At 38.0% G+C, this 15859-nt stretch overlaps 1 protein-coding gene across 1 annotated transcript; it reads right to left on the bottom strand.

Moving 5' to 3' along the window:
- Window positions 1–397: 397 nt before the first annotated feature.
- Window positions 398–12899, bottom strand: serpine2 (serpin peptidase inhibitor, clade E (nexin, plasminogen activator inhibitor type 1), member 2). The gene is made up of 9 exons (XM_084717017.1): window positions 12666–12899; window positions 9631–9905; window positions 9271–9498; window positions 8091–8288; window positions 3941–4139; window positions 3751–3848; window positions 2829–2915; window positions 2587–2670; window positions 398–993 (listed from the first exon to the last, which is right to left on the bottom strand). The coding sequence occupies exons 2-9, from the start codon at window positions 9890–9892 to the stop codon at window positions 956–958; spliced, it is 1194 nt and encodes a 397-aa protein (XP_084573143.1). The 5' UTR covers window positions 9893–9905; window positions 12666–12899; the 3' UTR covers window positions 398–955.
- Between the last annotated feature and the right edge of the window lie 2960 nt (window positions 12900–15859).

Raw genomic sequence — 15859 nt, 5'->3', positions numbered from 1 at the left:
TATAATGTATACCATATAGGTCAGGTGTCTACAGGATATACAGTAGTATAAATATGTACATGAGAGCATTAAAGGGCGGATAACTTAACAAAGATGGAAGCACTGAATGGCTGATCCGACAGGTATAAAACAAAAAAACCCCAACAAGATCCAGTCTTGCTTAATATTATGTGGAACCATGAAATAAAAAAAACAAAGCAGTCCATCTTCGGGTGAAATGACCATCAAAATTTATTCTTTGCCCTTGAGTCAAGAAGACTCTGGTGGTCATAGTTCCAGTAACTTTTCATACATCTATGTCTTTGTATACAGTATATAGGTATCATATTCATATGTACTTTAAAAGACAAAACCCATGTCAGAAATACTATTACAGAAAATAAGTAACGCAAAATCATTGATGTTATAAATATGTGTATTTATTCAATCAAATATGAAGCAAGTATGACAACAGAAGACTTCCTCAATGAAGGACACAAGTAGCTGAATGATCATGTTCAAGACATGATGTACATTGCCATAACTTAGGAGTGAAACTTAGAAAACACTGGAGTGATATGACTTGACATGAAGAACTTTTAAACTGAAACAGTGACGAGATAAACAAACTGATTATCCTACTCCAGAGTTGAGAAAATACACAATTGACATTCAAAATCTTTTAAAAATGTAATAAATTCAAAAAAAAAAAGTATACAAAAAAATTAAAACAGCTGGAAAATTTAGTCTGCAAAACATTTTATAAAGCATGTTATGCATTACAGAAAATGGGTAAACATAAAAAGCAATATTTAAAACAAATAATAGGTCAATACTGTACATAAGTCTACAGCAAAGTTTGTGTGTGTGTATGTGGGTGTGTATTTGTGTGTATGTTCATGCATGGCAGTGTAGAAGCATTTCTGGTGCTGGCCTAGATGCTACAGTACCAGGGGCCGAGCAGTGATGGCTGGGCTCAAGGCTGGTTGATCTGGCCCATAAAGAGAATGGTACCTGTGGACAAAGACAGGGACAAGTCAGAGTCAAATGCTGCTGTCTTTGGGTTACTAGAGGGGTATTCCACCAATGTGGATAGAGGAAAAGTCTGGCTTATTTAAGTGAGTGATCCCATGACTGGTTTATAGGAATCCCTGCTCAGTTACCATGGTAACTAATACCACTGAACTGGCTTGCTCTGTGGCAGGCTGTCAACAGTCAAGCTTAATCTGATGACAGTTCTGTCAAGTGTCTTTTTGCACTCTGATAACTTCTGTGTATGTGGAAATAAGTTCAGACCTTTGAACTGACATTGTGACCAAGCATGAATTTGCATGTTTACTTTTGTTCGACAGAATATATTACTAAAAATAAGTAAAGGAAATCATATCTTGCAACTTAAAGATAGAGACAGATGCAAACTTCACTATAAAACTGACTACAACTCTAATTCTGAACTGATTTTCATGAAATGTGGTTTGTTGTAAACCTGAAAAAACGAACATGTTAGTGGCTGCTCAGCAACACAAACATTTTCCTGCACATGAATGTTGGCTTGCTAGCTACTTTGTATGGGATAGCACGTTACTGCTGTAAAGTTCTCCTGTAGTTGCCCTAAAGGATCCATAAAACTGCCTCGATAGTTACTATTCAACTTGGTTTTCTTATTGGACTGAGTGTACATGTTAAAATTTTTGAGACTAGCCAAGTCTGAAAACAATTCAAAGAGGAATATATCTTTTCCATGACTTCACCAGCAGCACACAGTGCAGGGTTTTGTGGGTCACAAGCTAAGCAAGATGTCGTTTTGGGACTGCTTTGATTTTTCAGTTTTTGGACCCAACAGTGCACTATGAAACTTTGATTTTTTTATTGAGTTTCTGTAATATGGATAATATAACATCTACATGCTACAGTTATATAAGGGATAAAGTAAAGCAACTGCCTGCTGGTACTGGCAAAATAAATACCAACAGGGTGATCACCACAGAGTTAACATTAGGTGAGGTCACTGGGCTCAGGTTACCCTTTTTGTTTTTAATCTACTTTGTCATTTCTCTGTCATTGAGTCTGCTATTCAATCTCACCTATAAGCGATTAGCAAAGTAAGCAGGTAACAGGACTAGGCTCAAAACCTAATTGCCAGTAAGCTGAAGAGATTTCCTGTATACCAGTAATTTATTACACTATTTATGGCCCATTTCCGTAATGTGACATTTGTAATGGTTATTAGAGTACCTGTAAAGTGGAGTGATTCATGTAGTTAAAAGCCCCAGTGCTATTGTACCCTATATCAACTAGCTCACGTGGAATGTCTCTTGTCATATCACATTGCTTGGTTGGAACTAACTACAGTATAAAAATACACTTATACTAATAAAAACTTTGTATACATCAAGATTTTAAAAAAGTGTATACTACTATACTATACAAAAAACTCTGTTCAGGACTTGTAAATCTCTGCTAGATGCATTTGGTAATTGCGGTGGTATTGCACTCTATTTGGTGCACTCTTCTAGTTACTAATGTGGTTGCTTAGATGTTAAAACTTCTATGGAACTATACTGCACAGAGCTTTAAACTGTAAACCCAGATGGAAATAGACTGCACCTGTTTCATTATGTCTGATGAGGAAGAGGAAAGGTCTGTCCACTGTAATCCAAGGTGGAGAGGACCGAGCCAGCAAAATGGCAGCTAAACAAGAAGCAAACACATTGTAAAAGCATGTCAGAAACTATAACACTATTGCTTATTGTTATGAATGTGCCAATACATATATTTTCTGTCATTATATAGAACATTCTCAACAACTACAGCCAGTCCAAAGCAAAGCTCACTGTAAGAATACTCACTAGTGGCAGCTGCTGCTTTTGTTCCATCCTCGTTCACCACAACTTTGGCTCTCTGGAGGGCCTTTGATACATGCACAGCCTCGTTACCTGAGGGGGGGGGGAGTAATTCTAGCTTTAGAAGCATAGAGTATGTAATCTTATGAATAGGCCATGCCCTTTATCAAAGAGACAGTTCACCCCAAAATCAAAAGTGCATGTTTTTTTTTTGTTTTGGTACGAGTTGCCAAGTTTTGTAGTTCTGTAGAGATGGCTACCTTCTCTCAAATATAATGGAACTAGACAGCACTCAAGAGCAACGTTTCTTTCCAGAAAACATGACCTGGTTACTCAACATAAATCAACAGATCCTGTTGTGAGCAGTCTTCTGTAGGAACTAGTGTTGTCTCAATAAAGGAATTTCTAATTTTGATACAACACCTTAAACAACATCAATATTCGATATTTGATACCACAGAGAAAAACTGGTGGTCCCAGCCACCCCTGACTGAAGAGCAGCTTCTTCCTGCTGCTTGATTCATTCAGTCAGTTCTGTTTTGATTTATTTGTTCTGTATTTTTATTTATCTTGAACCAATTCCAATCAACCAATCACAACTACATCAAAATTTCATTCTATAACCTCATTGTAAATGATGGTTAATGATGGTAAATCCTATCCTTGAACTCTTGTTTACACCACAAAGCCACCACATGATGGCACTAGAGTACTTAAATTAGAGTTCATTCCATCCCTCAGGGAGAAGACTGGGGGAGGAAAGAGAACAAGAGCGATCCTGTTTTTGAAACTAGACAGCTAGAAAACAATTCATACATCTTACTGGCTATCACAGTTAAGAGCCAGCGACACCTGTGGTCATATTTTCAAGCCTTCCTCAGATCCAAATAAACCTGTTGTGAATACTCTTGGATTTGGACTGACTCACTGAGGTGTCTGAAGTCAGCTTTGGCATCACTGAACATGTCTGTTATTCCCAGTGCCGAAAGGGGGCCTTCCAAATCTACCTCTGCATCAGCAGTAAACCTACAGACATAAACACACATGTGCACTCAGTGTTAGGATCACATTCAGTCTAACTGAGTTTTGAGAGCAGCCGTTGCACGTGTGGGTCTCACTTGGGGATGAGCAGGCGGATTTTTCTCATGTGCATCAGTTTGGTCCAACTCTGCACCGTGGCTGTGCTGATGTGTGGGATAACACGGGACAGAGGCGTATCCTCTTCAGTGGGCAGAACAATCAGCATGCTGATGGTGTTGCCATGATAGGGCAGCTCAATCACCCTGTATTTCAGTCCCCGAGGTGTGGTGGCGACACCTGGCAGAGAAGGAGAGGTTAAGGGTTAACAGTTTCAAAGGTCAGGGTGATGCTAAGGGTGAAACTTGTATCATCCTTACATTTGTTGATATAGAGGTCTCGTTTCAGGTCTTTTAATTCACAAATGTGTAACCACTTCTCTCTTGTACTCAGTTTCCACTTCCTTGTGATCAAAGAAGAATGGAATGATTTTTTTCCCCTGTAATATATCTATAAAGTTTGGTATTTTTATCCTTATGGTTCATTGCATATGCTAATTTACTTAAACCTTGTACAATGCCACACTATTTGTGTGTTAATAAAGACGTAAGAATGTTTTTGATGCTATTCAGCTCTCAATTTTGGCAGAATTATCTGCTGATGATTTTCTGTGAGTGACACCGTTTTCTTTATCTCTCTGACCATGATGGCTATAGCTGCTCAATATTTTGTATTTATTCTAAATAAACTGAAAAGTGACAAACAGATTTTTCCTCAAAAAAGACCTGCCAGACACCAGATGTTTATCACAAATGCACAAGACTCTTTTGAACACATTGTCAGTTGAAACAATTCATGTGCTTCACGTCAGGGTCCTGCATCACCCTGTCAGGGTGTATTTAATCACAATAACCTACTTACCATACATTATCCCACTCAGTACATGACTACTTAGTAAAAATAAATAAATTGACACAAAATCTTAATTCAAAATGATTTTAAAATGATTTAATAGCTCCTCCAGAGACTCACAGGGGATAAAATCAGGGGGGACCAAATCTACCAGACTACTACGTTTCTGTCTCCAAAGGCACTTAATGGAAAAATAACAATGACAAGTGAACAATACCTGACTCATTTTTAAAACATCTCTTTTCATGCTTTATATGGCCATTAAAGTAAACACAGCAGACTATCTTCTGAAGCCATTAAGCCAAGTGTAAATTCCATTTTATTTATAAAACATATGTGTATCATGTCACGGCCAAGTGATTTAGTGCTTTTACCAATGTCTTCTCTTTATGACATAAGTTGACTGAAGTGTAATTGTGGTAATTTGGGGAAAATAATCAAATCAACAACTCAAACAGGCTTGCACACTAAGGTCAACTCAGGTCAACTGCAGGTTACTGAGAAACACACGAACATGCCTCACAGCTGAAAATGGCCTCAGTTTAACTCTAGCACTGTGTGAGAGTCTATCTGCAGCATTCACCATGCTAGTACAACACTGACAACTCACCTAAATATAGACTGTGACTTGTAAATCGTTCACACAGGACTAAATAATGTGGCATGTCACAGTCTGCATTTCCTTACAACAGCCAGCTGATGCATGAATCATACATTGGCAATGGCGGGGATTGCATCATAAAAACAAACCAAATTAATAACAACTTAATCTGTAAATCTACAGTATATCAAGTTGGCAGACCTGAGTGGAATAACAGCTGCTGAAAGGCCTATTTGTTGCAATGACTTGGTGATGGTTAAACTATGGAGCGCAAAGAAATGTAATCCAACTTGAAGGGATAGTTTGGGGTTTTTTTTAAGTGGGGTTGTATGTTTAGCATGACTGTGTAGTTTGTTTGTGTGATTGTGTAACTTTGGTGAGTCGGACCATAATCATCAAAGTGTAAAAATCTAACAGATCAGGGCAGTGGTAGATCAGCAACTCCTGTGTTCTGTGAGGTAAAATAATGTTTTTACCAAAGGAGTCTGGTGGCTTTGGAGAGAGCGATATATGCCTTATATAACAGTGGTTTGTCATCGGAAATGGCTGTTTGACAGCAAAGTAAATAATATTCGAAATACAGTATATTGTTAAGTTTAACTGATACTGGTGGACCTTTTTATAGGTGGCTAAAATACGTTCTGCTGCTGACTCTGTCCACAACAGTATATGACTTAGGTGACTTCGGTGCTCCTGTTTGCCTCTCCAAACTGGGGGTGTGCCGACTGCTATCTACTGTAGATAATACACTGACTATGGATAAGAACCTCATAGAATCCCACTTCAAAAAACCTGAACTATCCTTTTAATTTTGATTTAAAGGCACCCTATGACATTTTTGACCAACTGGAAGCTAGCAAATGTGGATGTAAATAATATAGGACAAGACATATTTAATGAACTGAATGTTTTATAAGGAATGAAATGTGTTTACCGCATTTGTTAGACCTCAAGGATACACACAATGCATTTTGGTGAAAATACAGGGGCTGTTGCAATAAATGCAATTTTGAAATACCTCACTATGTTCATGTTTTTTTTATGACTTCAATGCATGTTTAAGTATTAAATCAATGCTTCAAAAAAATTGACAAGCAATACAAGGACCAGCGCTGGTCCAAGCTCTAAGATGGGTCAATATCAGCTTTGTGTGTGTGTGTGTTATTTTGTAGGTTAATCTGTATGGCTAATGGCTAATTTGGCTACCAACACAGGCCAAGACAATGCTAGACTAATGTTGTAACACTGAGGGACAGTGAAGGAAAACATGAACATAAAGCCTTATTTGAAGCAAACCAAATTATGAGAGTAGTAGGTTGGATGTTGTAAAACTGTTTCATGCTGCTTTTATATGAAAGTTTACAAACTGCTGTTTTGTATTTGCACAGATGCAGGTTAATTCTGCTCTGTGATCCTTGCCTCTGTGTGTTAAGTGTTTGTGTTGTTGCTGTATGTAAATTTAGAGTTACTTGACAGACATGCCCTGAAGGAAAATATACAGGTATGTGTGCAAAAGAAACAGCCAAACTGCAGAAATGAATTTTTTATATTGTATTATAACTGTGACTGGCACGCAGCAGCTAGATTCCTCAGACCATAAATTTGCCTGCTGGGCGGTGGTGTGAGAGCCACAGATAACGTAAAACTTAGTGTTACTGCACTAAATTACTTTATGTATCTTAAATGAAGTCATTTGCAAAAACAAACAAAAGAACGGTGCCAATATCATGCTGTTGAGCATGATATTGAGAACCGTTGAGAACCTAAATAACCACAGAGGAACACCCCCCTAGATAACACTGAATGAAAACACAACTTATTTGTTCCTAAGAAAACTCCACAGGGCACCTTTAAGTTACTGTCTATATGAAAAACACACTAATTTAGTATCTTAACAACCTTTAATATCAAACGAGCCATTTTTAGAAGGAAAAAAGTGAGGATCCAAAACTATGATGTAAATTCCACATTTTCCTCCAAGACTTTTCTCTTTTTTTGGATTTGACATCCATAGCCAGCAAGACTCAAGATTATCCACTGGCAGAATTTAGAGGAAAAGGCGCAGAGCCATAGATACAGGCTATGGCACACATTTTAGTTGTAAAAACAATGGTGCAAATACGGCATACCATGCTGTTGATCCAACCTAAATAGCTGCAGGGGAAATTGTATCACAACAGCAGCCCTAGAAAACACAGGATGTAAACAAAACTTATTCGTTCCCAAGAAAGCTCCACAGGGCATCTTTAAGTTACTGTCATCCACTTATTTTATACTTCTAAGAAAATATAAATACAATATATCGTGATATTATATTTTGTGATATTGTATCAATTCTCAGAAAAAAATTATTGCAATATATGCAAAGATTCGCAGCAGTGGTTCATGGTTCTTGTGTTGTATTTTAATTCCTGACCGATAGATAGTAGTGTTATACCACACGTGGCTCTGGAGCCACAGGGTGCTGACCCCTGGACTACACATATCTCAACAACCTCCCCACAAATCAGGCATTTCAAAATGATTAATAATTCATGGTGAAAAAATGGAAGCCCCCTGTTATAGACATAAAAACACAGTAGTTTTATTTGCCTTGTCTGAACTGACCCCTATCACTGATAAAAACAATAACTTTCTTATTTGATGCATTCTATATGTGAGCAAGTCAGCTACATCAAAGTAAAATCATTAATACTGAATAATCTGACATATTCAAATAGTCACACATCAGCACTCACCAGTATTGAAAACAGACAGTTGGGACATCATTGGAACTTTATATACGTTTCCATCGCCCCCATTGAAGGGCCTCATCTTGGTGTTCTCGGGCTGGAAGCGGGACTTCCATAAGCCTTTGAAGTAGATCGAGTTGACAGCGACCAGACGGGTCAGAGCTGGGTCCAGCATGTCTGCTTTGATCAAACTGGGGATGTGACCTGGATAAATATGCAACACGGGAGCATTATTCATTTAGAAAGGTTTCATAAAAAGCCCCATCTCTTTTTATATTCACTTCAGTGCAGATGAGCAAGTACTGATCCAACACCATATAAGGACACTCTAATCTACGCAGGACAAAACTGACCAAATTACAAATACAAGGGTTTGTACTGTAGTCTGTGAAAAAGACAAGAGAGGTCAGTGGTAGTTTGAATATGTGTTTGACTATGGGCACCTGTTATTTGCAAGTCTAGTTTAAATTGTGTACAAACAACAAACACCCCACACAAACCAACCAGACTCCATGAGCGAAATTGATTTTTACATTGATTTTACCTCGAAAAACATGGGAGTTGCCAGTTTACTGCTGCCTCCAGCTGTTAGTTTGTTTTTGTTGTTGTGTGACTGGTGCTTTTAAAGGAGAGTTCACCAAAGTCAACAATAACAATAACACAAACTAACATATTGAGGCAGTGGTAGACCAGCAACTCCCATGTTCTGCGAGGTAAAATTACTGATTTTATGCATCTGGTTGGTTGGTTTGCCATTGGAAAAGACTGCCTGATGGCAGAATAAAGTGGTGAAAATATTCTAAATATAGCATACAATTAAACTGATATTGATTTTTAAGGGACCTTTTTAAGTGGCAAAAATAAGTTTTGTGACTGACCTTGTCCACAGCAGTTTATTGCTTCAATTCCATACTGTTAAATGATTTATTGAGCATGGATTTGATACAGATTTAACATCTAATTCATGAGTGAAATCTCCCAGATCTATTAAGGGCTATCTACTTGCGCTTATTTTGATATTGTAATTGCAACATGATTTGCAATATTAGAGGGAAAGCTACTGTTACATCATTACATCATAAGTGTCAGCAACTATGGAATTTACTCACACCTGCCTTTACGAGAGCTCTTTGAGAATATCTGAGATGAAACATATACAGCTGCTACAGACATCCATGCATCATACCTTTGGTCTTATTGTTGACCCATGCATTGATTTCATCTGCAGCCCCATGGGGGTTACTGAAGTCCAGGCTCCTGTTCTCACACTGGAAGTTGGCTTTGTTGGTGGCTACAAAGGCCTTCTTCATGGGGAAGCCCTCCTGGCTGAAGATCGCATTGGCAATCAGCACAATGTCCTGGTTGGACTTAGCTGTCAAGGTCTTGTGTAGCTTCTTCAACATCTTGTACAGGCCTGTGCAGATCAATTAAACTTTGAATTATTCCAAAATCATCTGGCTGCACTGACTTCAGATCACGAGGACAGCTAATTTACCAGATTCTAACCCTGAGACTTCAGTATTCTGCTGCCAGAAAGCGTCCTTACCATTTTTCTTGTAACGGAGACCATTGAGGACCTGCTTCCGAGTCTCTCCGTGGGCTCCTGGTAGCAACATCCCAAGGATGGAAGCTACCCCATGGGGTGAAAGCACCACATTTTCCAGGGGCTTGGAGCGGACTACTTGCTGAAATACCTGTATGCCAAGGTCAGAGCCCTGTTCACCGTAGGAGGGAGTGTGGGACAGCACACCTTTATGGCCATACAAGGTCACCAGCACACACAGGCACAGTAATGAGAGGTGCTTCATTTTTATCTCACACCTAGTAAGAAACAAAGAACAGGCATTTTGTGAGAACCATGACAGTCTTGTCTGTTGATCCGTTTTCCAGTAGACACACTAATTATTGGTAGCATGTATTGTTTACCTCTGAGCATCATCAATATTTCATTATTATGAGACCTAACATCTGTGCAGCAACAGATTAGGGCTGGCAATATATCAATACTGTATCAATATTGTGAACTAGATACTGTCCTAGATTTTGGATCATTATATGGTGTAAGTGTTACCAGACTATTGTAGCTGTTCCATTATTCGCCTTTGCCTACTTGGTCTTCATATCCACATTATTTATGATTATTTTTAGTGTTAGTATTTTGTTAAAGTATCATTACTCAGCCCTACAATGTTGTTGATGTGGAGGTATTAGGTCAAAAATATTGTGATAATTGATTTTGTCTTGCCCATCCCTTGTCCTATGTTATTTTAGAGAAATTATCAAGATATATAATGTATATGGAGGAACAGACTACAAATATTGAGATACAATTGATTTACCATATTGCCCAGCCCTGCAACAGATTTATGAAAACATCAGCCTACAACTAATGGCATTTCATAAAAACACTTCCAGTGGAGCTGGATATCACTTTCATATGACTCATCATGGTTAACCACAATTATAACTTGCACCTTTGCTTGTCCTTAGGCAACAAAACCCTCATCCCATGCTGCAGCGACTGACTAACTCTTACTCACACTGTTTAAATATTACAGTCTAACCGTAATCAGCCTAGTGAAACTGGGCCGTTCTTTCATTTCAGTTTCAGACTAAATTAAATCTTTCAGTCCATTTTAGGAAAATGATTCAGCCTGCACCCACACTCACTGAAGCAGTATGAATGTAGCCACAAGAGCCAGCCAGCATGCCTCTTGGCCTGCTTGCTCAGAGAGACATTTACCTCTTTGTGATCTATGCACTTACTTAATGGTAATCAAGCTGTACTTTTCCACTGTTTCAGAGTGAACTGTGTTTTTTGGTTTTGGCCGTCATGGTTAATTTGCTGATTAGATTTGCAGTTAAATGTCTAGTTGTTTTCACAACCTTTGGTTAACAGAGTGACATAACTGACACACAGTTTGTTTTGTGCAGCAAACCAAACTCCATTTACAATATTATGGAAATTCTATTTCCTTTTAACAAATGACTTCAGACAACCATACAAATAAATGCAAAGTTTGACAAAATATGTCAACCAACACTGACAAACTTTGGCTGTCTAAGGGACAGAGGCAGTAAAAATATAAAGGGAACCAGCTGTACACGAAGAGCAACAGAGTGGCAAAGCTTGTAATGTATTTGTTGAATCTGTTCAAAGTTTAGATTAAAATTGGTTATGTGACTTTCAACAACTATACTACATCTCTGTAACAAAAACACACAGGGAACTATTTGACTATTTAAATACATATAGAGACGGAATATATTTCTAGGACAGGCCTATATGGCACCGGATCATGTTTTCTCCATTGGATGGGCACCCGAAAACCATTTCATCATGTTTTGTCCTCTGGACCCCCACCCACCTCTGAGTCCACCAGTGCTTACAAATCAGCATTACTTTTGATAAAACTGCTAAGCCAGTGGTTTTCAACCTGTTCAAGTCATGACCCACCCAGAATAATCAGGTTGGTGATCACACCCCCATCTGCCTAAAATACTTAAACAGGAAAATATTGCTTTGACTCTCATTAAAACGCTATAAAATGTTTTCTATAGCTAGTTTTAATCACTGGTGCAAGTGGTGTAATGTCAAAACCATTTCCCATCATGCCAAATGCTGCACTGAGTAGAGTGGAAATTTTTTATTGTCTGTCACAAAATTCAAATGTTATTTTTCGTTAGTGTTATGTGTCTGTTCAGAATGTTCAGTTAATAACTGTAATTTTTGTGCTGGTTTATTATTTTAACCAACTTACTGAGGTGGCTGTTATATTCCTTGAGGCCAGCTGTATTTTGCATATTTGCAAATATGTGCTTGTCTCTTATGTTGAATGTCTTTAAGGGGCCGATGTTGCTGACAGCTGCTTCTTGATTTTTATTATGTGCTGCTTGCCACAATATTTTATTTCATTTATTTCTCCACACTTATCTCGCAAACCGTTGTGGGCCCCGTTAAGCTACAATACCGCATAATGCCACCTTATTTTGGTGGAAAAATTACAGGAAACCCGTCCAGATTATATAAATGTTAAATCATGTGAGAGAAGTGGATGAATGATGTGGCAAGAATTTGGTATCCTAATCCTGGATACAACAGGTTATGCTTGCCAAGTAAAGCGGCCAGACTGTCTTCAGTTTGTCGTGTGTCTGTCTAATGTCCAAGAGTGGTGCACCAAAAAAAAAAAAAGAGCCACTATGACCACCATACTTGTCGTACATTCAAACTGGTCCCAGTCCTGCAACAAAACAGCTCAGCACTGGATGTGAAGCGCACTTTTCACTGGATCTATTGAACTGAGTCACGTTAACAACATATGTTAAACTTACACAAATTACAGTTTCTCTGTGGTGCGTTTACGTTATTTATTTTCAGCTAATTTAAGGTGTTAAACAACACCCACCTAACGAAAATGATATGCATTCTTTAAAATAAACCAGTTTATTTAAAGGATAAGAGGCAACTTCTTGAGCTAGATTCCAAGATGGTACTAAATGTTAAACACGGTATAACGTTTTGACTCGTTTAAACAGTGGTATAAACTTCTGTAAATTTAACGTTAAGTCGGCAGTCCTTACCTATCACGAGGTGACGTTTTTTCGGTTTATCCCGCAGGTGAAATTGTAACCTTGTTAGTCTTCTTTCCGCTGCGGTCCAAACGAGAAACGCTGGTTCGTACGCAGTGTTAATGATAAAGTACTTTTTTTTCCCAGTCAAAGTGAGAACTACAACTGACTCCTCCGTTGTTTTTGAGAAGACTTTATTGGACTGAACTCCGCCTTCTGACCAAACAGCCAAGCATGAAGCGAGTAGCGCCGTTAACGGGCGTCAAACTCAGAATAACAGAATATGAGTTTCCGGTATACTTTCAAAATAAAACAAAACGATTGCAGTCGTATCTAGAAGCGAAACCTCAGACCGCGACAAGTCTCGCGAGATCTATCATTTTAATCCAAACCACAATATTCCCCCAACCTTATCTAAATGCTTTCTGTTCCTAAACCTACCCAAAATTTAACAGCAGCGGCGTCACAGTATATAAAACAACAACTAGTTTGGACAAGGTACAATGAATATGCAACAAATAGAAATCTCGCGAGAGTTAGAGGACTAACTCTGGCTAACTTGACGCAAATAAGAACTTCCAAGGGCTTTACAACAGTCGGTGACTGGTGGGAATGTTTAGAAATGTGAGAGCAGTCATTTTGATAATGTTTTGTAATATTCAGTGGAAAATTACTGCGGGCCTCTAATTCACCTTGATGCTTTCACGTACCAGTGGTGGAAGACGCGCTCAAATCTTTAACTTCAGTCAAAGTCGTAGTAGTAATAGTCTAAAAAAATAAAAGTAGGTACATATAACTATTATCAGCAAAATACTTAAAGTATCGTATGTAAAAGTACTCATACAGAATGGTTCAAATCATTGTTATATTATTAAATAAGATTATTCCGTTTTCATTACTGACAAATTCATGTACAAGTATTTTATAATGGTAGTTTTTTATGGAGAGCCACTGTTAGATGTTTTATATAACCTTGATTTGATTAGTAGTATAGTGCTGTCTAAGTATTCAAATACAAGTATGTACAAATGTACTTAAGTACAACACTTGTGTAAATTTACTTAGTTCCTTTCCAACACTGTCACATACCAACACAACACAAGTCATAAATCATCATAAAAAAGTAAAACTTATTTTATTTACTTTATTCCTTTAATACTACATTTTGCTTAACAGTGGAATTACTAACAAAATATTAACTTATCAGTATCTAAATTAACAGGTCTTAGTACATTTTATAGGGAGCTTAGTCATACCCAACTCCATACTCAGCTACAGCAACTCATACCCAACATAATTTTACATTTACCATGTGACTCAAGTCACATGACTGTATATTAAATAACCATTTATAACTAAATATTAAATATTACTTGAAAGTTAAAAATTATTTGAAAAGTATATCAACTAATTTTACTTCATTTCCTGGCTCAAATAACATTAATGCTATTCATTCTCAGCAAGTTGACAATTCCCCAGATCTACTTTGTCTGAACTAATCCAGCAGAATACAATAAAGTTGCAGGAGAGAGCCATTAAGGACTAACATTGTGTTACTGAGCTCAAGTTGGAAAAGTATACCACAGATAATTTTGTTTGCATACAAAAACTATGTGGTGGTCAACAAAAAAATGATTTGCAGTATGTAAAACATGTGGGTCAACAAACAACCCTTTCTGAGTCCCACCCCCGTTTAGCTTTGTGCTCCAATAACAGTTGCGCAAGCTTGGTACCCAAGGGAACCTCAGTCAATTTTCTGCTTTCCTGTGTCCTCTACTTAGATATGCTATGTGCTAGGATTGCCTATGTTGAAAAGAAAACCAAATTTTAAAGATGGTTAAAAGATGTTGCTGGGGGACCTGTAAAAATGACATATAAAGTAATAAATTAAGTTATTTAATCCTAGCAAAATGCTAGCTACCTAGCTAGCTAATGATTGCATAAATTAGCTAGCTAATTAGCTTCCATTTTGCCAACATTAGCTATCAGATGTACCTTGCATGAGCCTAACCATAGATCACTAGAGCTAGACAGGGAATTGCTGCGCATTTTTTCCAGTGATGACCACTGGACATTGTTATATGAGAAACGTCTGTAAAACTGTTGACAGGACACCTCGAACTGCAAACAAGTTCAGTTATGACTCTGTCTGTCATGAATTGTTGATCCATGTAGTTTTTATAATTGTAAAAGTTTCCTCAGGTGGAAAAGAGACATTTAAAAATCTGTAACATCATCACAATGTAAAGTCTGTGGATATTAGTGTGCATATTCAATGGGCCATGTAATCAGAAGGTAAACCCATAAGCTAGAAAACGTTTTGGGCTTATGCACCAGGCTAGCAATTCTCATTGGACTGAACGAATGACATCTTTGCATTCACTATCTAGTACCTTGTACATATATCTATGACCCAAACACATTGCATGTACAGTATAAGTATTAAGTACAGCAATCAGGAAAGGAGAGAGATGACCATGGTTCTAAGGTGGAGGGGCTTAGGAAGGATGAAGACCAGTAAGTCAAGGCCCTGTTGTTAAAATGTCATTATATTTGGTAAAGAGCACACTATAACCTGTATAGTTTTGAAACTCAAAGTTTACAACTTGGGACTTGTCAGTCTTGACCTGGGACTTTAGGACCTCGAGACTTGTGTGCAAAGACTTGAAATTTGCAAAACAATGACTTGATTCCACCTCTGCCTCCAAGTGATAAAAAGTGCACAGGTACATTTTGGCATAACTTGTCCACAACTGACACCCCTTCACAAAGGACCACCTGATGCTTTTCTATCCGGTGTGGTGACACAGTTGGGTGGCGACACACAAACACACACACCTGAAAGGAGGCTGAGGCTCAATTACATCCCTGCTGCAACCAAAGAGAGGATTATGAGTAGGTGCACAGGGGCTTGAATTACAGGGGATTAAATGGGAGTGTATGGGCAATTATGAATAAATCCATCGTAAATGTTTACCTTAACAAAAAACGGATTGTGGGCTGTGATAATTACATATATTCCACCTATATATTTTGTGGGCTGATCCTCTGCTTAATAAATGAGTTTCACACAACCTTTGACTGAATACACAGGTGGAGGCTTTAAGAATTTACTGCCACGACATGGGACACTCATAGCAGGACTGTATTCAGAGCAGGAGTTTGCTCTACAGTCTTTGTGAGACTGTGCTTTGTGCTGGAGTGGG

Source organism: Lutjanus erythropterus, chromosome 4 (assembly GCF_056507025.1).
Source record: "Lutjanus erythropterus isolate fLutEry1 chromosome 4, fLutEry1.hap2, whole genome shotgun sequence".
Classification (NCBI taxonomy): Eukaryota; Metazoa; Chordata; class Actinopteri; order Lutjaniformes; family Lutjanidae; genus Lutjanus; species Lutjanus erythropterus.
The sequence above is the reverse complement of the archived record's forward strand: the minus strand, read 5'-3'. Positions and strand labels throughout refer to the sequence as shown.

What these genes read in the sequence shown, in the direction of transcription:
- serpine2 (XM_084717017.1), bottom strand. Translation starts at nt 9,892, where the DNA reads ATGAAGCACCTCTCATTACTGTGCCTGTGTGTGCTGGTGACCTTGTAT. An exon ending in ATCCGCCTGCTCATCCCCAA is followed by an intron (nt 3,849 to 3,940) that starts GTGAGACCCACA and finishes TTATGTCTGTAG; the next exon opens with GTTTACTGCTGATGCAGAGG. An exon ending in CATCAGACATAATGAAACAG is followed by an intron (nt 994 to 2,586) that starts GTGCAGTCTATT and finishes CTTTGTCCACAG; the next exon opens with GTACCATTCTCTTTATGGGC.